Source organism: Rissa tridactyla, chromosome 1, assembly GCF_028500815.1.
Source record: "Rissa tridactyla isolate bRisTri1 chromosome 1, bRisTri1.patW.cur.20221130, whole genome shotgun sequence".
In the NCBI taxonomy this organism is placed as follows: Eukaryota; Metazoa; Chordata; class Aves; order Charadriiformes; family Laridae; genus Rissa; species Rissa tridactyla.
Window position 1 is genome coordinate 194,841,090 of NC_071466.1, and position 27,891 is coordinate 194,868,980.

Consider the following 27,891-nt stretch of genomic DNA (forward strand, 5'->3'; position numbering starts at 1 on the left):
AAGACTAATGGTGAATGGAATTAAATCCAGTTGGTGGTCAGTCACAAGTGGTGTTTCCCAGGGCTCAGTATTTGAGCTAGTTCTGTTTAATATCTTTATCAATGAATGCACCCTCAGTAAGTTTGCAGACAACACCAGGTTGAGTGGGAGTGTTGATCTGCTTGAGAGTAGGAAGGCTCTACAGAGGGATCTGGACAGGCTGGATCGATGGGCCAAGGCCAACTGTATGAGGTTTAATAAGGCCAAGCGCTGGGTCCTGCACTTGGATCACAACAACCCCATGCAGCGCTACAGATTTGGGGAAGAGTGGCTGGAGAGCTGCCTGGCAGAAAAGGACCTGAGAGTGTTGGTCAACAACCAGCTGAATACGAGCCAGCAGTGTGCCCAGGTGGCCAAGAAGGCCAACAGCATCCTGGTTTGCATCAGAAATAGTGTGGCCAGCAGGACTAGGGAAAGAGATCATCCCCCTGTACTTGGCACTGGTGAGGCTCCACCTTGAATACTGTATTCGGTTTTGGGCCCCTCACTACAAGAAAGACATTGAGCTGCCGGAGCGTGCCCAGACAAGGGCAATGAAGCAGGTAAAGGGCCTAGAGAGGAAGCCTTGTGAGGAGCATCTGAGAGCACTGGGATTGTTCAGCCTGGAGAAAAGGAGGCTGAGGGGAGACCTTATCGCTCTCTACAACTACCTGAAAGGAGGTTGTAGAGAGGTGGGGGTCAGTCTCTTCTCCCAAGTAACAAGTGACAGGACAAGAGGAAATGGTCTCAAGTTGTGCCAGGGAAGGTTTAGATTGGATATTAGGGAAAATTTCTTCACTGAAAGGTTGTGAAGCATTGGAACAGGCTACCCAGGGAAGTGCTGGAATTGCCATCCCTAGAGGTATTTACAGGATGTGTAGATATGGTGCTTCGGGACATGGTTTAGTGGTGGACTGGGCAACGTTCGGTTAACAGTTGGACTTGATGATCTTAAGGGTCTTTTTCAACCTATCTGATTCTATGATTCCAAAAATCTTCAACACCCCATGGCATTGAAATCAATGGACTAGTGACTTTTCACATTTGTTTGAATTATTTCCTTACTGTTTATTTAAATCATCCTCTAGGGTTGTAAAGTACATTTTTTAAAAGCTGTTTAAAAAGATAGGCGACAAATTTATAAAGACTTACATTACTATCTATATGATTCATGCTTTCCTTCTTGCCATTCAACCCATAATTTTCTACAAAAATCCTTTTAGCAATCTGGAAGAAGCCCAATCTCAGCATCATTTCCTATCGTAGGGCTGAGATCCAGGAAAGCACATAAGTCAACCGGAATGCTCAGGTGCTGCAATTCTACCATTAATTCAGTACTGAACTGAAATCCAGAATCTGAATTTAATGGTAAAATCGATGGAAAGTCTCCACTGATGTTAGAATGCCCTGATCAGTCAGGTACTGGTTCTGCAGTTCATGTTCTGTTGAAGGAGTCAATCCAGTTTCCAGCTGTTTGCTGCCAAATATATGCTTATTTCCGTTTGTAAATACTACTGCTTTTTCCTATACAGTTCTATTTGTCAGAGCAAAAGGTTTTGTCCTGGGTCAATACTATGTCTAGAATAGAGGTTTCACGCAGAACTTTTTGACTTTCTGTAGGACTTTATTGAATGTACACCATATCATATTTTTCTCTGTAACTATAATCAAATATAAGCATAAGGAAATAAGTTTAGGGGAGAATTGAATTCTACTTTAAATAACACTAGCTCCTCAAAAAATAAACATGTTCCAAACAGTCTGCATTTTGTATTTCAAATTATAAGTCTGATTTACAATAACTTCAAGATCTTGGATACAGTAATTATATGCTGCCAGTTCCACTATGACCATCAAGGTGAGCTATAAAAAGTAAAGTTATTCTTTTGCACAAATTCTTGCAAGGCAAAGCAGCTACATTTTGAAGGGCGTATCAATTCTGTTGATCTGTAGGAATTTAGGGTTCGACGGGGTTTCTGCCTTATATGGTTAAGACAAGAGAAATAGATTTAACACAGTGTTTATAGTATTATTTTTTCTAATTAAAAGGTGACAAAGAATTAGCTAATTCCCCCAACAGGAATATTACATTACATACAGAATGTTCCAAGCCACACAGGGACACACAGAAATGCAGTCATTGCTCTAAAAATTTAGAATTTACAAAGCTCATCAACAACATTTTACTTCTTAAATAATGAGGTTATAAAACGTGAAATGCAGTTATATTGACTGGCCAAGATCAAATTATTTTATCCTTAGAAGTTTATTTTGATCTGTGTAATACAATTAAGGTATTGGTGAAAAAGTAGATTTCTTTAAAACCAAGGAAATTGTATTAATCAATAATTCAGTTAACTTCTTTAACTTCAGTTAACTTCACTTAAGAGTTATGTTTTTATCCCAGTAGGAATAGGCGTAGCTATTAAAAATTCATTTGCATTAGCCTGGTTGTCACTCCTATGCAAAAATGATGCCATTGCTGGAATCTGAGCAAAGTAGTTTTTTGCCCGGATATGCTTACGTTTTATTCTGTGAATAAATGCCGCTTCATAAGCCTGAAAGGAAAAAAAATCCAAATCCCATTAAATACAATTAAAATATATAGCAATCTACATGTTGTTTCATATTTCAGACAGTACAAATAGTGACCCTTTACTAAACCAAGCCAGATAATTTATTCGTATATGATAAAAAATTAAATATTTTGCAGTTCTATACTGCTACCTTATGGCCCAATAGTGAAAATTACTAACAGCTCCTTGTGCAATATTAGTCACCTTTTAAAAACAGAAAAACTTCTGGCATTTTTTTTATCCATTCAAGATAAAGCTTATTTATTTCTTTTTAGGTAAGAACATCTGTACTTACCTTTGAAAATTAAAAAAGGCAATGCCTAAACATCAACATTTGCAAGGTGATGACTATAGGAAATTTCCTTGACAAGAATCAGAGTGATTATTTCCAAATAATCATGGCAGCAAGCATTTTGCAGCATTTCAGTCAGCCTTTGCATTCATTGGTGACATTTTCCTAAATTTCTAGGGACCAGTAGTAGTTCAGATGATGTAATAAATAACCAGAATATTTAGTTGAAAAAACCCTTTGCTATTGCTATAGTCACTGTTATGAATAATTGCTATTAAAGAAAGTGCTTGAAAGGCCTATTTTTTTGTTTCAGTGAATGAGAAACAATGATTCAACTTCTGACATTCTAACTTTGCGTCATTTTCCTTATTTCACTTTTTTTTTTTTTTTTTGAAACAAAGCCTTGACCATTACCAGTGAAGAAAGGTAAGCCTCACTATAGCTGGTCCACTTCTAATTTTTGTAGCAAAAACTAAGTGAAAATACCTTACAATTTTTAGGTAGGCTTGCATACTTTACCTGTTGCTTTTCTGGCCTAACTCCTATCTCCACTGGACCTAATCAAGTTAATGGCATTTCTTTCCCTATGACATCCAGACTCATGAAGTTAAACCAGGTAAGTGCATAATCAGAATCTTTGCTTGCCATAATGCTAGTAACATAAATTTATGGGTGCAGAGAAGCATCGCTAGATTCACACTGTCTGAACAATCTTTGTTGACTGAAAGTAGACAAAGGAGTCAACAAAGGAATTTCCAGCTTGAAATTGATTTTACCTTTAAAAGCTAATGCTCACATAAACATGTGTCTGCTTAAGACACAAGCTGGGCACACCACACACAAAAAATATCATGGATGGCAGGATTCCCTTTCCCTTTAGAATTACCTGACTGGTATATTTCGCCCCCAAAGCACACCTTTCTTCAAGGATGCAATTAATTTGCTCTGTCAGTTTATTATCACATACTCTTAAGACTTTCAAAAAGAAGGGCAATGCGTAACAGCTGAAGTTGCATTTGTGATGCACACATATTGTGTTAAAGATTGAATTAGGAACACCCTGAACAAAAGGACACTACACAACAATGACCTCAGATCACTACTTACATAAATAAATAACCTAGAGGTGAAAGGCTTAATAATCCATTACTAATTGCAGGACAAACACAGCTCACAGGATTCTCCCGTGCCATAGAAAACTAAATAGTCTACCATATGATGTCCAGTGGAATAAGATATTGACCAAAATACCATGTTTAGATATGGAATTTGGGGGGAGTAGTGTAAGAATACACAGTTTCAATGACTTCTTTAACCAATTCTTAATTTTTTTTTTAACTCGGAAGAGCAATTATGTTTTAATTGCTTAATTGCAAGCTATGAGATTACATTGTCAGGGGTAATTGAACGAAACGTATGTAAGAAAGTAAATTGAGACAAGTTTTATTATGACAAATGGTTAAGTTCTAGACAAAGAGCCATGCTGTTATTTGATGAGAAATTTATAAGGCCAGAAACTAATGAGGCCAGAGCATGTGCAAGAGCACAGGCACACAACTTCGGGAGAGAGAATCAGTGCAAGACAGAGTTCAGGTACATGGATGCAAGTTGTACACGCCAGCTGCCCTCTGTACTAGTGGCTGTTCTATTTAATAGTACAGATGGAATAATTTCAATAGTCACATTGGGACAATTTAAACATGGATGAGTGTAAGGATTAAATTTGGTCAAACATCATTAGTCACAGGATTCCATAAAAACATAACATAGATACTGTAAAAAATTAAGCCCATCAAATTTTACCTTCTCAAGGTTACACAGCTTAAGATGTGCATCTGCCTCATCTTTAGTGAGGAGAATAGTGTTCCACGGAGACCACTCCCGCTGCTTATCCCATCTGACCATAACCAAATCATAGAGGTCACTGCAGGCACTGAGAGCTGACTGAGAGCCCCATATGTTCTCAATCATGTACTGCAGATCTTGATGCTGAAATGGAAAACAGGGTTAAGAAGGAAGCAGCATGTTTCATTCTACAACAAAAGCATTGCAACCATATAAGAAACCAAATAAAGCTTTGAGTAAAAATTTTTCTATGCGTATGTCATATAATCATTTGGTTAAAGAATGTCTAGACATCCACATCTTCCTTCAGCATAGCGTGGCAATTATTAACTGCATTTTTCTTGTATCATCTCTAAAATATTACATTCTTACTTTGATTGTCTCTGCCAATGGCAATTCGTATTTTGTGTTGACATCCTGATTGCTTAACTGCTCTTATAAAGCTTCCTAAATCTCATGGCTTTTTTTCTTATCTAGCATGCTTAAGCCTGTTCAGACCTTTCTAGTTAATAACGATAATTCTTCTCTGTCATTACTGAGATGACTTCCCCATTTCATTCTTGCATTCAGAATTAATGTTATTCGATAAATGACTTATTACACTACTAAATTACTTAAAGCTTACATATAATCAGAATAATCTGGCCTGGAAAATGTGGGAAATTGGGACAAGAAAAAATCCCAGCTATGACAGACCCCAAATCACTGCCTGCTCTCTTTCTTCCCCTCCTTCTGCTGTTAACATATGGAGACTTTATTGTGCTCATGATACCGTTGCTCATTTTACCAAATGAGATTATAAGATCATAGAACGTGTTGGGTTGGAAGGGACCTTTTAAAGGTCATCTAGTCCAACCCCCCTGCAGTAAGCAGGGACATCTTTAACTAGATCAGGTAGCTGTGTTACAATAATAACAAAAAATAATAGAAGGTCTGTTTGTAAAGGTCCTCTAGTACAGAAAGGCCTTTAAGTGTTCTTTTAACTTATGTCTAAGGCTAATTTATGTCAATCTTAATTTGTTTAATTTATTACTAGCCACCTGAAATCAATACTAAATCTTGATAAACACAGCCTCCTGAATGAAAGAAAAAAAATAATAAAAAATTGGGACAGCAGTTACCACTGAACTTTGGCAAGTTTTACGGTCACTATTAATTTTTCTCTGTATTAGTCATGGAAAATTATTAGAAGATTTTTATCTACAGGAGTCTGTAAACAACAGACTTTTAAATAGGCTTTTCTCCATTTGAAGAAGGCTAACCATTTGAAGACGACTCATCCCTCTAAAAAGAAATATTGACTTAATTAATTAAATAACGGTGTTTACATGTTACTTATTAAATTCCTGATAAGGGATGAACGAAACTATACCAACACAGTGCTTCAGTGAAATGTAGCTTTGTGTATACTCATCCAACTTGCTTCCAAAATCCAGAAGCCCATGTAAATTCTTGCCAGGGAAAATGTAAGATAAAAGCTGGACTTAGAACCTCCACTGGTAGTAAATCTCTGCCTACTGATTCCAAGAACATAGAACTGGTCCTACATCTGGTCTTAAATCTCATCCTACAGGGCCTCCTTTATTAGGTTTCACTAATTGGCTTCTGTTTTCAGTATTTCCTCCTTTTCACAAAATTTCAAATAACTTCAGTATCTTCTTCTTAGAAGGCAGAAATTTCTAAGTAGACAAGCAAGTATTTCTATTTTTGTGTTAAGCTACACATCTCAAAAATTACCATAACCTGCAAAAATCTATGCTGAGGCATATAAGGGTCCATGTAAAACAGATCAATAATTTGACTCTGCCTTTTTTCTGGTTTATTTCCTTTTTTTTTTATGCATGAAAAATAGTCAAAAGCTTATTCTATGTTAAAACTTCCCAGGTTATGGGGAAGAGTTTGATTTGAAAGACTTCTGCACTTTCTAAAGGTAGGCATGCATTTTGCTGTGAAATTTTACAGCTAATTCATTTTAAATGATGCTTTCCCATCTCCCCCCAATTTGTTCTGTGCTCACGAGAAAGAGAAACAGCCTTCAAGTACTGTCACCTGACAGGTTAGGAGCAAGTATCATTGAATGCTCAGCAGGTGAGACTGGGAAACAAGGGTAGACAGCAAACCTACTAAAGGAGTTAAGTGTATTTGTAACTTCAAATGAATACGATATTGCCATTAGGATTTTGCTCATCAAGAAAAAAGTCAAAGCCATAGTATGTACCACCTATTCTAAGGAGCATGGTGTAGTTAAACTCTCTGAAAGAATAAGAGGCAGCCTCAGGCCTTGACATATTTGCTGAACTAGTTCATTTTGATACAAAAAAAAGTCTTTAGCTGCAGTAAGTGGAACTTCCTGGAGCTACCATAACTCTCACCAACTGCTTTTTGCCTTTTAAAACTTAGCAGCACTCTCATAGGTAGTCAACCCAAACACAGTTAGAATCAGTATGCAAGATATCTGAAGAAAAATCTTTTATCTTATCTCAAAAGTCTGGCATCTATCTACAGACGATACAATCAGAACCAGTAACGGTACTGCACTGGTCAATGAATGAAGCTGTCATAGCTGCTGCAAAAGTCTTTTAGTTGTGCCCAAGTCATTTCTAGATGCCTCAGAGCTGTTTTCTGCATATAAGTGCAGAAGGGGGACAGATGGTTGTTGCGAAGGGAAGGGGAAAAAAGCAAGTAACTCAGAAAAAATTTAATAATTTAAGGAAATGTTAGGAAAAAACCCAGGGCAATTAGTGATTTAAGATACAAACCTCTGTTGTTTAGATATTTACAGCTCTAAAGAAAAGCTTGTTTGGATGAAAATGACACAGTATCTAGAGATGTTACAGTGTCAAAGACACAAATGGAACTGCAAGTGAGGGCTTTCGGTAACAGCCGTTAAGAAGCAGTCATGTTGCAGTGGTAAAACCACAAACGAAACTGCAAGTGAGAGCTTTCAGTATCAGCAGTTAAGACGCAGTCATGTTTCAGTGCACCAACAGCCACCAGCCATCAAAGTGATGTGATGTGAGACAGGTCAAAATAGATTTTGGAGGATGTTTATATATTAAGATAAACGAAGTTAGACACAGACAAAAAACTTCAGCTTAATTGAAAACTAATATGGATGAACAACGTCTACAAAATCCCGGTTCTTTGATAATATTTTGTAACACAGGCATGATAATTAAAGAATCCCAATCTTCCTTTTGTCAGCTGACATTGACAGAGTGCTAAACCACAGCATGGCTTCTTTCGATAGCAGCGGGATATTGATGACTGGCTTTTGTTTGCTTGTATGTTGTTTCAGACATACTGAAAATACAGTTGAAAAAACTATTCTATGAATGTTGATGCTGTAGAGGTTTTTATTACTAAATCTCAGAAAGTTAAAATAAATCTTGGCTGTTCAATATTTTCAATAAATAACACTTTGCAATTATCTCAGGTTTAAAACTTTCCCAGTAGATGTTGGATGTCAAATTCTTTTGCTGACAAATTAATAATAATTAAAAGAGAGGATTTTCTGAAGACAGAGGCAAGAAGTTCTTTGAACTGAGTTATTTCAGTAATGATTATTAGGAAATATTAGCTACTTAGTAATATCGCAGAAGATTACAGATGATGGCAAAAAATTTAGAAAATTAAAATATTTAGTGAATCCCTCTACTAATAAATGGAAAACAATAAAACTTCCAATTACACAGATATTCTACTGACATAGAACAGGAATGTCAAAACCTCAGCCCCTTTATTTTTTTTCCTTCTGAGAACACAAGACAGTTTAGTTGTATTATTAAAACAGGGCAAATAATGGGGCTTAAAATGTTTTATTAGCATTATTGATGATAGTATCTTTAAGGAACAGGATAGCCATAGCAGAATCAGAAGAAGAATTTGGATCATCTGATTCTTTGACCTGTCAGCTAGACTTCTACCTTCTTTTAATGTATACCTTGTAACCACTTTTAAAAGTACAGCTATACTACAAGAGCTTAAGTGCTTCCTCTTTATGGTATGGAACATACCATATCACAGGAAGAAGGTTTTGTAGCTTTTAACCTATTTCTCAACCTGACAACAACATACACAAAATAAAAGAAAAATTATAGTCAAAGCCATTGATTTCCATGAGTAGCAAAGCTCTTTCAGACAGTACCTGAACTAAGAAGACAATTTTAGCATCATCCTGATAATCAGCTTCAGACTTTCTGAGATTTTCTAGTATAAGTTTGTACTTCAAAAATGCTTCTCGTCGCCGAGCCTCATTATCAAGCTTGCAACACAAGCGACATCTGCCAATGGTGCGGGAATTAGCAGGAACAGGAAACTCACTAGATGGTAAGTAATTTTCGCAACTATGACAGAAGTTAACATTTCTATAAAGCTTTAAGGGATCTGGTGGAACCTAAAAGATTTAAAAAAAAAAAAAGTTAAATTACCACAAAGTATCTTTGTATTACTTGTGTGTCACCCTAACTCTGTTAGAATACATTTTACATATATTAATGCAAGTATTCTAATATGTAAAAGCTAGTAATATTTATTTTAAAATATCCCAAAGTTTGGGGTTTTTCTTTGTTTGGTTGAGTTTTTTGGGTTTGTTTTGTTGGTTTTGTTTGTTTGTTTGTTTTTTAATAGAAGACAAAAGACATTGTATTTTCTTATTGTATTTGTTATAATCAATTATATAAATCAGTCAATAAATTTTTAAGCTATACAAAGATCCTAGACACTATGTCCCAGTACTCTTGCTGTCAATTCTATGTATGCAGGTTGTCAGACATTTTGGAAAGATGACAACACAGAGAAAACAGAAACTAATTCTTCTGCATTTAATTTTCCATATAGAATCTTCCCTTTATGTCAAAGATAAAACTCTGAGGTTATGGGCATATTAATATTTTGGCATAAGAATATAAAATCATCAGAGCTGCATGTCCAAAAGCAATACAGGGGAAGATAATAAACTAAACTTGCTAATGACCTCCTCACCCTCATATTGCTTCAGGGGTTCTGGAAAGAATATAATGCAGTCTGTGCAGAGGGACCAAGTCTGTAACTGGGTAGTTTGAATAGTCTGATAACCCAGCTACCTTTTTTGGTCATCTGCCTTTTTTTGAAAGTACCCTAAGGATTTGGTCTCTTTTACTGTCTGTTGATTAACTGCCATATTTTTTTATGGTCTACAGAAGGTTACAAGATTCAAATACAAATATAGGTGCAATTCAGCCTTCAACTCAAGGTACAGTTAACCAAAAGCTATATAGAAGACAAAGAACTCCCATCTCTAGTCTCTCCTATGACACATCTAGGTAACCCTGTTCATAAATCTAGTGTAAAATAACTGTTAGGTGGTTCTAAATCTGACTAACATTTACTGACAGATTCTCAGCTCCTGAGATATCATCAACCACTGTAAGAGGAATCCTCTTCTGACAGATGCAGAACACATGTTTCTGCCTAAAGCAGCGACATATGATAGTATATTTTTAATTGTAATCCGTAGTCAAAAAATAAAAACAATCACACAACTTGAGAGGTGTCTACCACTTTCTCCGCTTCCTAGCTATATCTTCTTCTCATGGAGTAGCAACTAGCTGTACAACAGAAGCTCATAACATCTCTTGCTTAGGTACAAACTCATTAGGCATCACTTTGACAATGGCAATGCTCTTCCTTTCTGTATGCATGGGATGCTGCCCCTTCCTTGTCCGGTGGAAAAAAAAGATAATTGCTCTCTCTGTTGGTTCCCCATTTGCTATTACATTTTACTGTTACCATCCCATAAGATCTACCATTTATAATTCTCATATTTTTTATTTCACACATAGAGTTCCTGGGTGCTCGGTGCTACCAGCCACTCATCAGGTTCTTATACCCATGTCTATGCCCCATGCCTCCTATATGATTTTATAAGCTTATTTGTGTGAAGCTTGTGTACTTGCTACGTTTCACTTCCTGAGGAACTCTTCCAGCAATTCTACAGCAAAATGTAAAACAAAAAAAGCTTTCATTGTTTTTCATTCCCTTTCTCCACCATCCTTAGTTCAATGGCCACTACATCAGACTGCAAAATAGGAATAATACCTTCAGTATCCTAGCAACTTCAGGGTTAAACTTTGGAGTTTTAATATATTGAAGAAATAATGTACAAATTCTTTTCCTCAGTCCTTCTAAGTTGCATTCTTTCACTTCTCTTGACATAAGATCAACTTCCCTGTCAATTAATTCCACTATTTCCTGTGTTAATTTACATTCATGTTCCTGAAAGAAAACACAAAGGAAAATAAACTCCACAACAATAAGGAAGCAAATAAACAAAATATTTGTAATGCAGATATGAAAACAAACTATGGATTCTATGCCAATCAGCATTCATACCTCTGTATGTTCATGTAAGAACATGTTCATAGAAGAACCCCTTAGTGTCTTAGGAAAACAATCTCCAAGAAAACTAATGTAAAGAACTAAAAAACTGAGAATGCTTACAGATTCTGCTTTAAGGGGCCTGTACATATACCCAAGCTGTGAGCAACTGTAAACCTTGAAGCACTAAAAAATGCTAAGCAGAGGCACACAACATGTGCAAAATTTTCAGTCTCTAAAAGCCCCAAGAAATATCTCCCTAAGAAGCTTCCTTTGACTATGTCATAGGAAGTGTAATGTATATACACACTAGATGGTTAAAAAACAAAACAAAAAAACAACGAAGCAAAAAACCCCACCACACAAAAGGTATGGGGGACTGCAGCAATACTGACTTTTATTAAGATGGGCAAGAGTTCACAAACCAGCAGTGCTCCCAATGCTATATGGAAAATTAAATGCAGAAGAATTAGTTTCTGTTTTCTCTGTGTTGTCATCTTTCCAATATCAAAATTCTGGTACTACCAAAGCAAACAGCAAGATGTTAGTTTGTTTTAATAAGACCAGGAAGCAGCACTCTATTCTAGTCTGATGTCAACAGAATCATCCTGAAAGTATCCTGAAACTCACATTATTCTTCTTGTAGGTGAATAAATAAATAAATAAAACAACTATGAAAGACTAAAAGATATGCAACCAGCTTCTAATTCACTGGGAACGCTGGCAGCAGCACTGGGGGTGGGGAGTGTGGGGCAAACGAAAAAAAATATAAATCAGTATTTGCCACCCATAAAACTGGTAACCCAACAGAGACATAAGGTTCTAAATAGACATTTCAAAGAACTGAAAAAAAAAAATAATAGCCACTGTCATCTCTGCCATGGTTTTCATCAAGTTGTTACAAATATTAAGTTAATCTTTGCAATAAATTGTATTATGTATTAATATACAAAAAAGTCTAAAATCATGAAGTTAAATTCTAACACAACTTGAAGAAAAATGCACGCATCAAAGTGAAATATGAATTTAGAGTATATCTAGAATGGAAATTACACTCTCATGCCAGGTGGTACACTAGGATTTCTCTTGCTGCAAGCTGATCATCCTGGCATCTGTCTGCCAGAAGAAGTATTGCTTATGTGTCAACACAAATAAGTGACTGTATCTTTGGGAAGCACAGCTTCAAGCCAAATATAAATAGAAAAATAAAACATACCTTTACCGTACGTCTGAGTGTTAACAGCACATCCAGTCTCTCGTCTTTTGGGATGTCATTCATGCTAACGCTGCGGTAGATTTCCAATAGTTCTCTCGCACGGAGTGTGTACTGTGTATCCATTTCAGTGACTTTTCCATCATATGCTTTCCACCTCTTAGGTTGTGCACACTGCAGAAACAATTTGTATAACTGAGCTATTATAATCTGATCACCAGCTGAACAAGTGCATTATGTTACATCAAATTTCACCAGAGGTGAAAAAGGTACTTAACGTTAATCCTTGACTAATAGAAAAGACTAATTCTATTGTCAGTATTTATACAGTGCCTTTTCCACCAGAGCAAGTATTCAGTTGCACGCTTTGTTTAAAGTGGCAGGTCATGAAAATTTTGACTTAGAGTATATTAAAAGTAAATAATATTCTCTTACAGGGATATGCTATACTTATTTAAAATGAATTTACTGACAGTAGTGTTAGAATACATTTGCTCTGTATTTCATCTTGCAGTCATAAATCCGTCTAAACTATCAGTAAAAATCAGTGGAACTGTTGACTGTGTAAAGATTGCAAATTTAAGGCCTCAGAATCTACTGCAGTACAAGATATCTCCAGGGAACTGTTCTATTTATGCTAGCTATAGATGGATAGAAGGCACAGACTTTGTTAAAACTGACTAAGGCAGAGTATGAGTTTACAGCTTATTGGCTACTTCACCTAGCTTCTTGTTTGCTAACTTAACAACGTATCACATGTCTAATACTTTAACTGTCTCTTTGCACATCTTTAACTTCTAAAGACAGTGAGAAGTTACATGGTGTCTTACTGCCCCACTCAGTTTGAAAAATCCAACCATTCTCCTCTTTCAAGGATTTGGTTGCAAACCACTTTGTTTCATAGCGAGGTAGGTACCTAAATCCAACAGAAAGATAGTATTCAAAACCCTTTCCCCATCATTACCGAACTCCACTCCCTTTCCTTAGCTATTTGGAACCTCATTCTGCATATTAATTATCTCTTTCACTATATTTGAAACTTAAGTGTTCACAAACACTTGTGAACTTCGCTTTGCAGTCTCAGTGAGAGTTAACTACAGTAACAGTTCATGCAGCATTCACATGCCAAGTAGTTTTCTGGATACAACCCCAGCATTGACGTAATCATTATTTTGACCAAATATACAGGCTTGCTATGGTGATAAGTCATAAAAATACCAAGAATATTAGACAGTTAGAACAGATATGATCAGTCACCACCACAATTAAAATAGAGCTTTCCTCACTTTTAAATAAATAAATTATAAAGTTAGGTAAGCAAAAGAAAGACAAAAATAATCGAGAAAAGGATTTAACATGGAAAAACTGACATTTAATTACATTATCAGTGGGGGTGGAACTCTAATTAGAGGAGGCACTGTTAATCAGAGGTCACAATTCAGAGCCAAAACCGATTAAGAAATGCAATAGCAAAACCAGACATTAGTAAAAAACAAAACTCTTAATTCCTTAGTGAAAACTTTGAACTTCTGCAAAACTAGAGACGATTTTCTCTCTGTCATAAAAAGGGAGCATTCTACTGCAAGTTCATGAAACTTTGTTTCACTATCTTTGTACAGTGCCAGAAATTCTAAAACAAAACAAAACACAAGAAATGAAGCAAAAAACAAAAAAACCCCGCCACCAACTTAGAAGCCATATCATGCTGTAACTCCTTTGTAGGGTAGACTGGCAAAAATCACTGTTTTCCACAGGGCAGTTAATTCAGTACCTACATTTGATCTTCTTCAATTAAATCACTTATAATAAGACAGGAAGGTCATTTGCTTATTCTAGGGAGACTCAATGGGTAGGTCATTAAATTTTTATAACCTAGGAAATGGTTATTAAAACTAGGTTCTTCTGATAAATTTGCAACAACCCATATATGAGCTAGCAGTCTCAGTATTCCAATCTGCAAATGACCCTTAACACAGATCAACTGTATTATGATGTCATCTACATTATTCCATTATTCAAAGTAAGATATCATATCTGTAACTTCTGTAATTTTTCTTACTACCTCATCGTAACTGGGTATTATCTAAAATAAAATAAGAAATTATGCAGCTTTTTACTGAAAAAAAAAAAAAAATACAGGGGTCTTGTCAATATGAAGATTTCCAGTAGGTCACAAAGAATCACAAGCTCTCTGATTTCAGGACTATTTTCATGTATTCAAGATTGATGTGAGAAAACTAAAACTTTGAGATTTTTTTGCCAACTCTTTCTTGCCTTTTAGTTTGCTGGCAGTGCTGCGGAGTTTACAATAATCCTGTTATCTGTATTACTTCAGAGAGCAGTACTACTATAACTGCACTCTGCTGCCAATGCATGAAAGCAGAAAAAAAAAAAAACACCTGAGGAGAGAAACACACCACCACAGACACAGAAAGAAAAATTTAAGAAAAGTAAAAAAAAAATCCATAGGATTTGTGCAGAAACAGCACATAGCATGAAAGGTATGAACTGAGCTATAGTTAATAATTACAAATTCCTTTAAGAAGATACGACTGCTGTACAAAAGCTTAATCAAGTACTTCCTCTTCAAAATACAAATGCTGAAGAAGAATGAGCTCAGCATATAAAAGAACCGCCTCGAATGTAGTGCACACACAACCAGTAACAACCACTGTAAAAGCACACACGCGTGAGGAAGTACATGCTTAAAGCAGCAAAGAAGGGAATGAAGGTTTCCATGGAGAAGCAAGTTTCATATAATTTTGGCTATTGCAGCAAAGTGAAATGCTTGCAGTCTTCAGATGAGAAAGGTGTTATTTCAACTTTAACTGGCAAGCGTCCAGATTAACATTATCGGCTCAAAGTTCAAGAAGTAACTAAATAATCTGTACTCTAGTACTCCAACAATAAATTTCATACTACAGTTTAAAGTGTTTATATTGCACTGTTACAGACATAATAAACCACCCATTTAATTTTGATATTTCCAAAATTCTTTTTAATTTATTTTTTAAAAATTGTTACTTACTTTACCTCTGAGTTAGGCTACTACCTATGTCAACAGTTGAGAACAACACTACAAACCCTACAGCTGACATGATAAAACAACACGAGAAAAGTAAGTTGCAGTAGTCCAGAGGCTCACTAGATTTTCAAACTGAAAAGAAACCAGTCTCTGTAATGAAAAATACAGTAAGTGCTTCAGAAACACGTCCACTGTTTGGAAAGGCAGAGCATGCCTTGTCTCTCTTGTCTCCTGAATCTCCAAATGTCAGTTGTCACTAGGAATTCTGGTACTGAAGAATATTTTGCTTCCAATTCCTAGATGTAAGAGAACTGTACAACTTGTGAGAATATATACTGGAAGTAATTGACAGGACATTGAAAAGCAGTCCTTAAAGGAAAAATAAAGATAGAGACTCAGTTAAGAGAGAAATAGATTTACTTTGACTGTTCCAGGCTTCTTTTTCTGAGAAAATAACAAAATAGATTATAAATAGTAGAAGCAGACATTTAACATAGAAATGATTCAAGGGTTTGATATCATTCCTAAATATTTAGTTTTCTGGTTTTTTGCAGTCTTGAAAGCAGTAACGGAGAATACAATCACATCACAGCAATAAACTTGGTAACAGTCCCACCAACTTTTCACATAAGTAATTTTTTCATAATGAAGAAAGGTAATAGATTGTATCAAATAACTTTTTACAATCCAGTTCCCATACATCAGTAATAAAAAGAATAAAAAAAAAAAGTCTCTTTTGGACAAAACTGCCATTTTTACTTCTGAGCACTAAAAAGTCAAAATTAAAAAAAAAAAAAAGATAGTAAAATTTTTGTTCCAGTATTACTTTTCATGTCACATACTATGAAAACAGCCAGAAATTAAACTATTCTTTTTTTCTGAGGGGATGGATTGCTGAGATATGTACTCAAAGGATTTTTTTTTCTATTTTACATTAAGGTGCCATTGAATCTAATGCTATTCTAACTCATCTTTGTGTATGAATGAGTTCTTATCTCTGTTTATAGATGAAAGCCTGAAGAGCACTTATGTTATGTTTCATCCCCAAGATTATACAAGAATAAAATCTCAAGTTAAAGTTCTAACACAATTGGAACTAGTGAATTAATAACTGAATTCAATATGATACAAGATTCAGTCAAAGTTCTTCTGGGTTTCTATCCTGTACATGAAAACAGAATAAATGCTTTCCCTTAAAGACAGACATATGATGATCAAAGGCCTGTGCTCAATGGGGAAATGAATGACAAATCTAGTTCCTGAAAGATAACATTTCCTAGTGTTTTCATTATAGAGAACAATGAACAGAATATACCAGAGGGATGACCACTTAGTCATTAGTTTTGATTAGTGAAACTGATTACTTTTGAAAGAGAAGGTAATAGGCAGATTTTTAAAGTTTCAAAAATAGATTAGGAAAGAGCATAGTTTCCTACATCACTGTAATGCACACAATACAACATACAGAATGATATGCAATATCCTGATGCTTTATAACCTCATTTTCACCATTCTGAATAGTCAGAATTTGAGCCTTTAATCCTGTTAACAGTGCCATCAGAATCATGTTCTTTATGCAGAATAGTTGCATAATACAAAAATTCATCCACTCAGTGCTATTTTTTTATATAATATATGCGCAACTACCAGTGTCTATAGTAAATCTCAGATGACAGTCTTAAAGATAGACTGTTCGTCCTTCAATCAGTCACAGAGCTGAGAAATTCTCAGCTTAGAAAAACAAATTTGCTGAACTGTATTGACAAGAACAACTAGATAATTTGCATATTTATAACATTAGCATTCGCATGATTAACTGTTAAAGCTACAAAAGTTACTTTTGGCAGCTAGTTTGCAGATGTCTTTTCTGTTCCTTTACTTTGTTATTCTTTATGTTCAGCCTGAAGTTACATCACTGACCTTAGCCAAAAAGTACAGTATTGCTTTCTGTTGATTCTCCTCATTTGCATTTAGTTTGTGTCTCCCAATGGACGCAATCAGCTGTGCCTCTTGTTCCAGAAGTCCACAAAATGCTGCCTTTCTTTCAGCGCCAGTAAGAGTTCTGTCAATCCGTTCAGTCTCCTCCTGCCTCCATACTACGAATACAAATATTTGGAGTATTCATTACAAGGTCTTTTCCAGTGAAGCTTCTACTTTCATATTTAAGAAATAACATAATTAATTTTCACTATTTGTTAAAAGCTAGTTTCTATGTTAAGGAATTCATTGTTATGCATATTTTTGATACAGGCAAAATGGCTCACAAATTAATGTAAGTTATACAGATGTTCTGTGAGAGTATGTGTACGTACATCAATTCCAAACTGCCAATTTGTACTCCAAACTCAAAGACGGGTTAGGAGAAAAAGGAGTTCTATGTGAGAAAAAGAATTTAGCTCCTGTGAAAATGTGTGATAAAATGATTTCTTCACAATTTTGCATCTAAAATAACTAAACTAACTATTTGAGTCTCAAACAGCTCCAAAAGGGATGAGCAATAGCAACTTTTTAAACAATTGCTCATCAAAGTCACAAGAAAAGATACCAATCTCAACAGATTAAGGACAGCATCTTGCTGTGGTACCACTAGTACTCAGTGCTGGGAATATTACTGCTTCTCTCTGTGTAAATAAGTAAAATCTAAAGATGCTTGAAGTCCTCCAAAATTTAGATAAAACTTGACTGACGGTCACGTTTAGCACTCCAGGTCTTACACCGAATATTTCAGTGGTACCACCTTTTGCCATTTAAAGCAGATGGATGTGCATTAACAATTAGACAGTCATTGCTTTACTCTCCTTTTCCTCTTTTACAACAGAACCCTTTAAATGGAAGGAAGTAGCATGCAAACCACAGGATGGTAATGACAGCAGCATGTGAATCAGTACATGCTGTGTAAGAATCTGGCCTTCTGACTCTTATGGTCAAACCACCAAACCACAGGTGCCTCACGCACTTATAAATTAGAGTACTTAATGACAGAAACCCACAGATGTATACATACGCGTCTATCACAGTTTTTGTTTTGTAGTACCCATTTCTTGCCTATAACTGCTGATACACAGACTACTTGCTGTTACAGAAATCTGTTAGTAAAATCAAATTCTGTTCACTGAACAGTGTTTTCCTTTGCATACATTGTAACAATTTTTGCCTTCTCTGAAGAGTCTGTTCCATTTCAAATCTCTCTGGAGTTTTGCAGGGAATTTTATAAGATCCAAAACATCAACATTCCTGAGTAATATCTCAAAGTGCTGTTATTGTTCCAGAAGAACAGTAATGCAAAAGCAAAACCCAGCATAAAGAAAACAATCCAGTATGTGATGCACATTTACTGGAAAAGCCTATAACATCCTGTATCAGGTAAGATTAGTGGCAGGAGGAGGGAAAGGAGGAAGGTTTATTTTCTGCCTGTGGCTTCCTTATCTACAATACCTTATGTTTACCACTTCAAAATATTTCAATTCATTTCCTTAAGGCTCTCCAAGCTTCAGCATTAGTATGACAGCTGTCTGACAAGTTCTGAGTACCCAAAGATATATTTTTAAATAAAGCCATTTCAGCAAACAAAAGCACTGTATAGAATTAATTTACATGAAGCTGTATATGCCTGAAGGGGGCAGCAACTTCAAAGAGCTAATAAATACAGTAAGCAATTTTGTACTTAAACAAATGAAGAAGCTGTCAATTACCATCAATACTCACCTTCTGATTCACCACACACATGCAATCAAGTTTAAAAACATTCCTCTTAGATTATGTGTTCTACAGACAGAGATTTTACTCATTATCATTTTTATTCTGGTTTTTATAAAACAAAGTAGCTCATGCTTTTCAAATAAGTAATCAACGTCTCTATATGTGGACACAGCGAATATATATATACATCTCATTAGCACCATACAGTCAACAAGCAAGTCTTTGTACCAACAGGAATTGCTTGTGCTGGCTGACCCTGTAATAGTATCTCCCTGTTGTGATCAGCGGCAATAACCTTCACAGATCTCTAGAGGACAATAGTCTCATTCTATTACTGTCACAATGATTTAGCTTGTGTAGACTGTTGACACTATAAGAATGTAGAAGTAGTTTCAGATGCAGGTAGGAAAAAAAACCCAACAAACTTCGTAGAACCACTAAGCTCTGTTAAAATAAAGACCACGACTGCAAGTCTCCATGTAGAGAAACAACAAGTCAACACTGGTAAACAAAAACAAACCAAAAAGATTGATACCAGACCATTATTTTTAAGAAAATATTAAAAAGATATTTCAAATACTGGAGTTTGTTCTGTTCCAGTTTTGAAGCGGCACACACTTTTTCAGGTTGCCTAGATATCGAATTCCTGAACATACAAAGCTGCAAGTTTTGTTATTTGTGAATCAAATGACATTAAAGCAAAAGAGACACTTATAGAACCATAAATTTTAAATCTAAAAATATTAGGAATCTCAGCACTCAGTCACAACTTTAACTCGGCTTTGTTGTTTCTATTGCAAATAACACTCACCATGCTTTAAAAAAAAAAAGCGGATCATACATTTGATAGCACATTAGCTAGGAAAGAGAGTTTTTTAAAGAAAAAATATCGCAGGAAATCAGACACTAAGTAGCAGCACTTGCCATAAGTGGAGAGGAAAAAAAATATTATTTGATACCTTGGCTTTTGATTACTTAGTCTGACACACCTTTAAAAGGGCTTGATTCTTGTGAAGTGAAAAGCTAACTATCTATGAAGAAAAAGAGTGGGGGAAACAACCCCTAGCAAACCACAAATCTCATGAAGATACCATTCCCAAAATTCTGAAGTTTAAGACCAGTAATAATTTTTACATTTGTCACAAACAGTAATATTTCTAAGTCATTTCTACATTCAAACAAAGCAATTTGTACAATGCTACACAGTGTATGACAGGATTAAAAGATTAGCATATGACTTGGGAATCCCTGAGTCATGATCCTGAGCTCTTGGAATAACACATACCACCGAATTTATGCTCAGTTTGCCATAGAAGAAGTATCGGGGATGGTTTAAGGTAGGTCAGGCAGCTTTGTAATGAAGCAGGTAATCCATTAGGCCAGTCCTGCTAAAGGGACAGTAATATCCAAACTGCCGAAGAGTTATACCATAAGCAAGCACTGTAGCCTTAGATAATATATGAGTTATTACAAGTCACAATGCAAGCCTCTTGCTTAAAAGGAGACATTTTAAAAAGAACCCTTGCAGTTTCATAATATGCTGGCATAAGTCCACTGCTTTCTATTGGTTTTGCTTTTCCAAAAGAACATAGCCTAGGGTTTTTGTTACATCTGCAACATTATTTTCCTGTAAATTATGTCAATTATCTGCAGTATTCACCTTATTTTTCCAGGAAAGTTTAGAAGTGTTTTGCCTATATTAGGTATCATCCACCCCAACAGGAAAAGTAAATCTTTCAGGATGCCCTGTAGGATTCCTAAAAGATTTTTTAAAATACTGACAACACAGTTAGAAAGAAGAAAAAGCAGGAGAAGATGACTAGGACAAAAGAAATAATATATTCTTTATAAATAATAATCATATATTGTAAAATTCTGGGCAAAATTTAATCCATTATAAAAAATATCTATATTAAAAGAGGAATGATCTTAATTTCTTCATGGTACTATTTTCAGCATCCTAAACGTGGAGTGAAAAGATTGAAGTAACTCTGATTCAAAAAAAACAGTTCCTGTTCTCTAGCTGACCTTACCATGAATGAAAAAAAACAAAAAAACCCAAAAAAAAAACAAAAAAAAAAAACCAAGCCCAAAAAACCTGCCAAATAGCATTATTCTACAAACTGATTATTTCCTAAAAATGTGTGCTGATTTTGGCTGGGATAGAGTCAATTCTCTTCATAGTAGCTTGTATGGTGCTACGTTTTGGATTTGTGATGAAAACTGTTGATAAGGTAGGGATGTTTTAGTTATTGCTAAACAGTGCTTAGACAGCATCAAGGCCTTTTCTGCTTCTAGAAATACGTGAAAGCCAAATAATTCTTTAAAAATTAAAGAAATTCCACTGTAAGTCAAAAAAAAAATCAAGGAAGTATATATAGAAACATGTCAAAAACAGAAGAATTGGTTCTAAACAAACTGTACTCTTTTGCTGATTTAAAAGTATCCCTTTAAGAAAAAAAACAAACAAACAAAAAAAAACCACTTACATTCTAAAGCATTGTACAGCAGCTCAAAATCATCTTTTGTTTTAGGGTTCAATCTTCGTTCGTGCTCCCTTCGCAGTTTTTCTTCTTTCTCTTTTTTTCTCCATAACTCTGCTTGTGCCTCCCATGCCAGTCTTAACCTCTTTTCTTCCCTCAGATTTTGTACTACATTTATAGCATGCCAACGACGGAAATACTTCTGTAATACTATAACCTATATGTGATACAATACCAAAGAATCACGAATTTAAAACAATACAGCATTTTTGTTCTGAACTATTATTTTTTCTAGCTATTTAACTACATTTTCTAAGATTTGTCTTGTACTCAAACTAATTTAAATATTTGACATTGTACATGACAAAACCAGTCATGTACTATTAGTCAAAACACTAGCATGCCGATTTATTTAAGTAACTGCAGGACTTTAATCAGTGAGTACAGTGGAGAAGAGAGGTTCAAATAACCAAGTTAAAGCATAAACTGCAATTACAAAATACATTTTTCTTTTTCAAATCTCTCCTTAAAAAACACCTTTTGCCAGGTACTGTTTTTATTCTTTTCTCTTCAGCTTTGTAGGCAGAGATCCTCATTTTACTATCCACTTATATATTGTCTAGATTGGGAATTTAGAAATTTAAAAGAAATTTTGCAAATACACGTCTAAATGCAAAAATCAACACACATACACACAAAATCAACTGCACTTTATTTGTAAACAAATAATGAAAGTGAAGTTACCAATGCTGTTATGACAGAAATTAAAAAAGAAAAATAAAAAATCCACCTTCCAAAGCTGTGGCTGTTAAAGACTAGGGAAATGTCTGTAATATGCTAAGGGTGCACAACGCACAAGCCTGAGCTGCTGCCAGCTGAGTTAACACTTCCACCGTAAGCAGTTTAGCCAGGTCAATACCACGAGCTAATAAGCATTGTTCAGTGTTGAAGGCTATCAAGCACAAACCCACACTAATACAGTTATACTGTCTCTGGAGGTAACGTGAACCTAACATTTCTCTTGAATTTCTCTTCAGCTAGTATTTCAACATGGAACTACACTGCACCACGCAAATCCATCAACTTGAACCAACACCAAACTGATGTCTCTTCACTGTGCATTATAGATTACCTATAGATACATTACTGATTTCAATAGGTGGCACTAATGATCACAGTAAAAGATGCTGGTAGTCAGTTAACTATTTGGCTTTCACTTCTACAAAATGCTTATTGCCGTCAGCTGATGCTGACCAAATAAGAAGTTCTTACAGACAGCTTCTATCCCGAAGATTTCAAAGCATCTTGCCAACCATGTTAATACAATTATCCTACTTAGACACTTGGGGAATCAACTGTTTCTCCATTTAGTTACAGTCAGACTATTTTAAGGAATCAAGTTAATAACTAGAGCATTTACAAAGCAGTGCCCCACCTAACATGGTGTTCGGCATACTTAAGTTAGACGTGCAGCCACTGAACATGTGGTTTTCAAAAAGGAATTTGGAATGCCTAAATGGCATCCTCTGCACAATGAATATACAGAATCTGTCATTAGAATTGCCTGCATGAGGCAACCCAGCACACCAGAAAACCCCACAGACCCATTGCATGTGTTTGAACATACAGGTTCTACCATAATGACAAAGCAGGCAACTTGAACACAATCCAAAACGGATTGGTTTGCCAAAGGTAACCTATCAAGTCTCTTAAAACAAACAAACAAACAAACACCCCCAGAAAACACAAAACCCGAAAGTCAAATGCAGGTCTCCAAAATTCTAACCCCATACTCCATCCATTTGAGGTCAATCATTAAGCATGTAGCTTAGTTCCTTCCAAAAAGATCATGAGAATGCTAGAGGGACAAGCCTCTTTTAATCCCCAATGTTCTATATGGAAGCTTAATTGTCACTGTAAGATAGAAAACAGTAAATTCAGAATGCTCAACATTTAAGAAATTGCAAGGTCTCAAATGTGGCTAAAAACACAGAGCAAACACACACTTCCCCCATATCTGAAAGATTGCAAAATGTGAAGATTAAGCTCATATTTTGCAGCTCACTTTAAAATTCACTCTTTGAACACTCTGAACACTCATTAAATATTCACATAACCTTCGTAATACTTTGCTTTACAGATAGTTTCAAACAGGTAAGAACTTACTGCTTCAAGTCTACGTTTATGGTATTCTTCCGCTGTAAGATACTTTCCAGGACTTATTAGTTTGTCAGTCATGTTTGACACATACAGGCCAATTTTAGTCATCTGTGTTGATGTTGTATTTCTTGTTTGTTGTGACTTATTTTTTTCAAAAACTGTCTGGGGAAAAATGCATGTCTGATTATATCAAAATATACAGAAATTTTTTTCCCTCATTACAATAAGTGGCAAAATGAGCTATTTGTAACAAAAATCGCAAGACTAATGATATTCATTCACTAAATACTTCCAACTGTACAGTTATTTCTCATCTATTTCCTCATTCCTATTGGAAATAATTGTATGAACATTCTATTCCATGTGGCAAAAACAACATTCTAAGAAGACAGTACAAAGCCATTACCTGTGTTTCTCTACAAAGTAACTGAATTCCTTTGTCAGGTCGTTTCTTGGGTATCGTTTGTGATCCTGCATTATGAAATTCCACTCCTGTTATCTGATTCTTAAATCCACCCAGAAATGGTTTATGATAGGTAGGTCTTTCGATTGTCACAACTACATCTTGGAATGAATCAGAATCTGTCAAAATTGAAGTTCCAAGATAGAAATATGGTTTATTGTAGTAACAGATTGAGATTAGAGCACAATCATATATTGATATGCATGTAAAAACAGCATTTACCTGTTTGTACTCTGACAGTTATGACATCAGGCATGTGGTAATCCTGTTGAACTGCTTCTGCAGGAAAATGTTCCTGATGAAGATATAACTTCACAGGCCAGATAGCGTCCTCAAAGTTAGCCCTAGTCCTCCTAGAAGTTTCATTATCCTCAGTCATGCTTCCTAAAAATCAAAATTAATTCCTGATAAGCTTCTCAAAACAAACAACTCTTTTGAGTTTATCCTGACATGATTTTACTGAAACACTGCAGAATAATCGTAGATTTTTGATCTGGAAAGACAGTCTACTTGAAAGATGAAACAGTATTACCATACACTTTTTAAAGAGATATCTAAAGTAATACTGCCACCACATAAAGTCATTTGTATTACAATTTTTTAAAAGTTACAGTAAGTAAATGTAATTATTTGCAAATGCATAATTTTAAATCAAAGTTACCCATTTATACAGTGAACTTTCATTGAAAGTTCTTACCTAAGCCTGCTCCGATTTAGACCAGATCTAAGCGTGCACTGGCTGAATCATTCGTCTTGCACACAATATTTGACGTTGTGGTGTTTATTCAAAGACTATATTCTGAATGAGATCTACTTAACTCGAAGTTCCAGAAATTAATTCTTTTTGATTTAGAGATAACAGTCTATCTGGCTTTGGTACAGTGCACTTTCTAGGAAGTGATGGCCAGCTACTCAAAATGAGAGCATCCAAATGCAGCCCAGCCAAGAGGAAGGCAGTCAGCAGATCCATACTCTGAAGAGTCGCTCACTGTGCTCACCTGCCGAGCAGGATGTGCTGCCTTCCACTCTGAAGACCTAAGAAAATGGGGTGCTGAACTGGGAAGGGGAAGTAACACAGGACACCCAAAACAGAGAGGAACGAGTGCAGGAAACGATGGAGTGTCTCAGGGACTGCAGAAGAAAGGCATGGATAACGGAAGGGTGCAACGTAAGTTACAGGGGAATTTAAAAGTGTAAAAAGTAAAATTTAAAAGTAAGGTGATTGCTATGGTCCAGTCTAAATGTCAGTAGCCCATGTACTCATGTGAATTATGCACTGCTGTTTTTCAAATATGTGTGCAAAACACGTATACGTGCTCACACATATTTCTGGAAACGAAGATCACTATAAAACGCCATATTAGCCTACAAATTGCTACTGCAAATTGAGAAAAAGAATACATTACTCACCTTTTCAAGAATGTTTTATATGAGAATTTAAAAAGTCACTTTGAGATCAAAACCCAGCAAACATGGACAGAATAAGGGCAGGGGGTGCAAGAAGCCATAATCAAGTTGAAGGAAAAAAACATAAGTCTTTAAAGCCTTAATGTCCAACATTTTAATAACTTCTTTACCTGTTACTGACCCACTTGCTGTATTTGCAGATTGTACTGAATTTTGAGATATTTTTTCTTCCCTTTCTGAATTTCTCAATTCAAGTAAAGTAGAATAATTCTCATTGGTAACAGGAGATGTGCTCTCAGGTGATGTGCTCAATGGGGCATCTGGCTCAAATACATCTTGCTCGTTATTTCCGATCCCTTCTTCAGTGGCTAGTCCTTCTCTGGGTAATTCCCACCGTGCTAAACTTGGCTGTTCCTGTTCCTCCAGAGCCGACTGCTGCTCGCAGCCCTCCTCTGACTGCGCAGTGCCTGTAGCTCCTGAAAGCAGAGGCTTCTCGGCTGGGTCCCCACCCTTGGCCTCTCTGACTGCTCTTGGTTGTGAGGGTGCAGATGGCTGCTCTGCACCTGACCTTTCCATTTTAACAACTTCAAAGCAACTATCCGATGTATCTTCCATTTCCTAAGGTATCAGTTGCATGTTTTAACCTTTCTGCAAGAATAATCACAGTATCTATTTAAAATTGCAAACTAGGACATTTCTACTACACAACATACAGGTGACTTAATATCCTGAAAAGCTTTTCCTCTATCTCTTCCCAAATAGCCTATTTGGAATAGCACGAGGGCTTTGCTTCCGCTAACAGCAAAACATTTAACATCTTCTCGTTGGTCTTTAAAAATAATAATACTGCATGACATTGTGAGCAGGCAGTCAGCACAACTCTTATGTGGATATAAAGAATATATATATATTTATATAGATAAGTATATAGATTTTTATATAGATTTATAGAGAGATCTTTATATAGATTTTACAGAGGAGTATTACCCAGAGGCTGAACAACTTTAAGGTTTTCTGTGCTGTCACTGAAACGACATGGGCTGCAAGAATCCAAATCCCGTATTAATGAGGAAAAAACCCAAACCCAACACAAAGGAGAAGAAGCACCCAGCAGTCGCCAGGCAACGGGGTAACTCCCTACCGAGCGCCCACGCGGGCGGGCACCCACCGCCACCAGGGGCCGGTTGGGCCGCTCCCCGCGGCTCCGCGCCTCCCGACGCCCGTCCGCGGCAGCCGCCCTGGGCGCGGGGCGCGGCGGGGACCGGCGGGCTGCAGCCGCGATGCGGGGCCGGGTTGGGTTCTCTTCGGCCCGGTCCCCGCGTCCGTTGGTTTCCCCTCACGTCTCCCGCCCGGGCCGCTCGCGCCGGTCCCCGGTGGCGCGCGCGGTAGCTATAGCAACTGGGGAGGGCCGGGGCCCGCGCGCATGCGCACCGGCGGGAGAGGAGGGCCCGCGCTGGCGGACACCCCCCGGGAGGAGAAAAGCCATTTTTGGGGCAAAAGGTGTGAAAGGACAAAAGGCGAGAGACCTCCCCGGCTGCATTTTACCCCACCGCGGTGAACAGAAACGCTTGCAGAAACTTGGCCTTACTGCTTCCTCCAGGTAGACACCGGCCTGGGACCCGGCCATTGTGCGTCTTGTCCCCTGACCCATAGCAAGGTGAAGATGAGCTCACGAAAAAGCTTTTACCACAATTAAAAACACATGAAACCGAATTTCCTGGTGTGATTTCTGAGACAACCCACATGTTTCAGCCCACTACAGGAAAACTGCGACTACACTGACTTCACACAACTATTTCAGATGTGACATAACACAATTCTGTGTCACAACCCTGGGAGAATCCCAAAAAAAAAAAAAAAAAGCGCTGTATTTCATCAGGCATTGAAATGATATCCATACCCAGTAACAGTATGTCACCATCGCTGTTACCAAGTTTCACAGTTGAGCATTTGAACGTGGACCTGGTTCTAGTTCTAGTTGCCAGCTGGGGTTAAACCCCGACACCACAAAAGAAGGACAGAAATTCCCCATTACTGCTGTTAATGCCCTTTTTTTTCCAAAACCTGGATTGAACTTCAACTCAGGGTAGAATAGGACCAGTAGTAAATCCATAGAAACTATGGGATTTTGTGTCACTTTGTCACTATTACATAGTCAACCTGATTAAACATTCAAACTCACTTTCAGTTTGTAAGATGATTTTTCACTTTTTTTCCTAATGGAACAGCACATTTGCTGTAAATAAAAAAAATTAAAAAAAAAAATCGAACTTTCACTCATCTCCCTTTGAACACAATCAGAAATTATGTCAGGTGAAAACAGTACCCTGTTTAGAATCCACTCACTCAAAGC

At 36.5% G+C, this 27,891-nt stretch overlaps 1 protein-coding gene across 6 annotated transcripts; it reads right to left on the reverse strand.

The window, feature by feature from the left end:
- Positions 1 to 1,085: 1,085 nt before the first annotated feature.
- Positions 1,086 to 27,714, reverse strand: IQUB (IQ motif and ubiquitin domain containing). 6 transcript variants are annotated; one of them, XM_054221874.1, is made up of 12 exons: positions 26,526 to 27,714; positions 25,709 to 26,186; positions 24,354 to 24,515; positions 24,075 to 24,250; positions 23,675 to 23,830; positions 21,515 to 21,725; positions 17,247 to 17,422; positions 12,305 to 12,475; positions 10,810 to 10,986; positions 8,879 to 9,127; positions 4,690 to 4,875; positions 1,088 to 2,576 (listed from the first exon to the last, which is right to left on the reverse strand). In XM_054221874.1, the coding sequence occupies exons 2-12, from the start codon at positions 26,151 to 26,153 to the stop codon at positions 2,409 to 2,411; spliced, it is 2,277 nt and encodes a 758-aa protein (XP_054077849.1). In that variant the 5' UTR covers positions 26,154 to 26,186; positions 26,526 to 27,714; the 3' UTR covers positions 1,088 to 2,408. The 6 variants fall into 6 exon arrangements, with proteins under 6 accessions (XP_054077858.1, XP_054077876.1, XP_054077849.1 ...); XM_054221867.1 differs by having other exon boundaries at positions 25,709 to 27,714; XM_054221910.1 differs by lacking the exons at positions 25,709 to 26,186; positions 26,526 to 27,714 and adding an exon at positions 25,130 to 25,688 and having other exon boundaries at positions 1,089 to 2,576.
- Positions 27,715 to 27,891: the final 177 nt, after the last annotated feature.

What these genes read in the sequence shown, in the direction of transcription:
- IQUB (XM_054221874.1), bottom strand. Translation starts at nt 26,153, where the DNA reads ATGGAAGATACATCGGATAGTTGCTTTGAAGTTGTTAAAATGGAAAGG. An exon ending in GCTGTACAATGCTTTAGAAT is followed by an intron (nt 17,423 to 21,514) that starts GTAAGTGGTTTT and finishes TTGTATTCGTAG; the next exon opens with TATGGAGGCAGGAGGAGACT. An exon ending in TACTGTACTTTTTGGCTAAG is followed by an intron (nt 12,476 to 17,246) that starts GTCAGTGATGTA and finishes TTGTTTCTGCAG; the next exon opens with TGTGCACAACCTAAGAGGTG.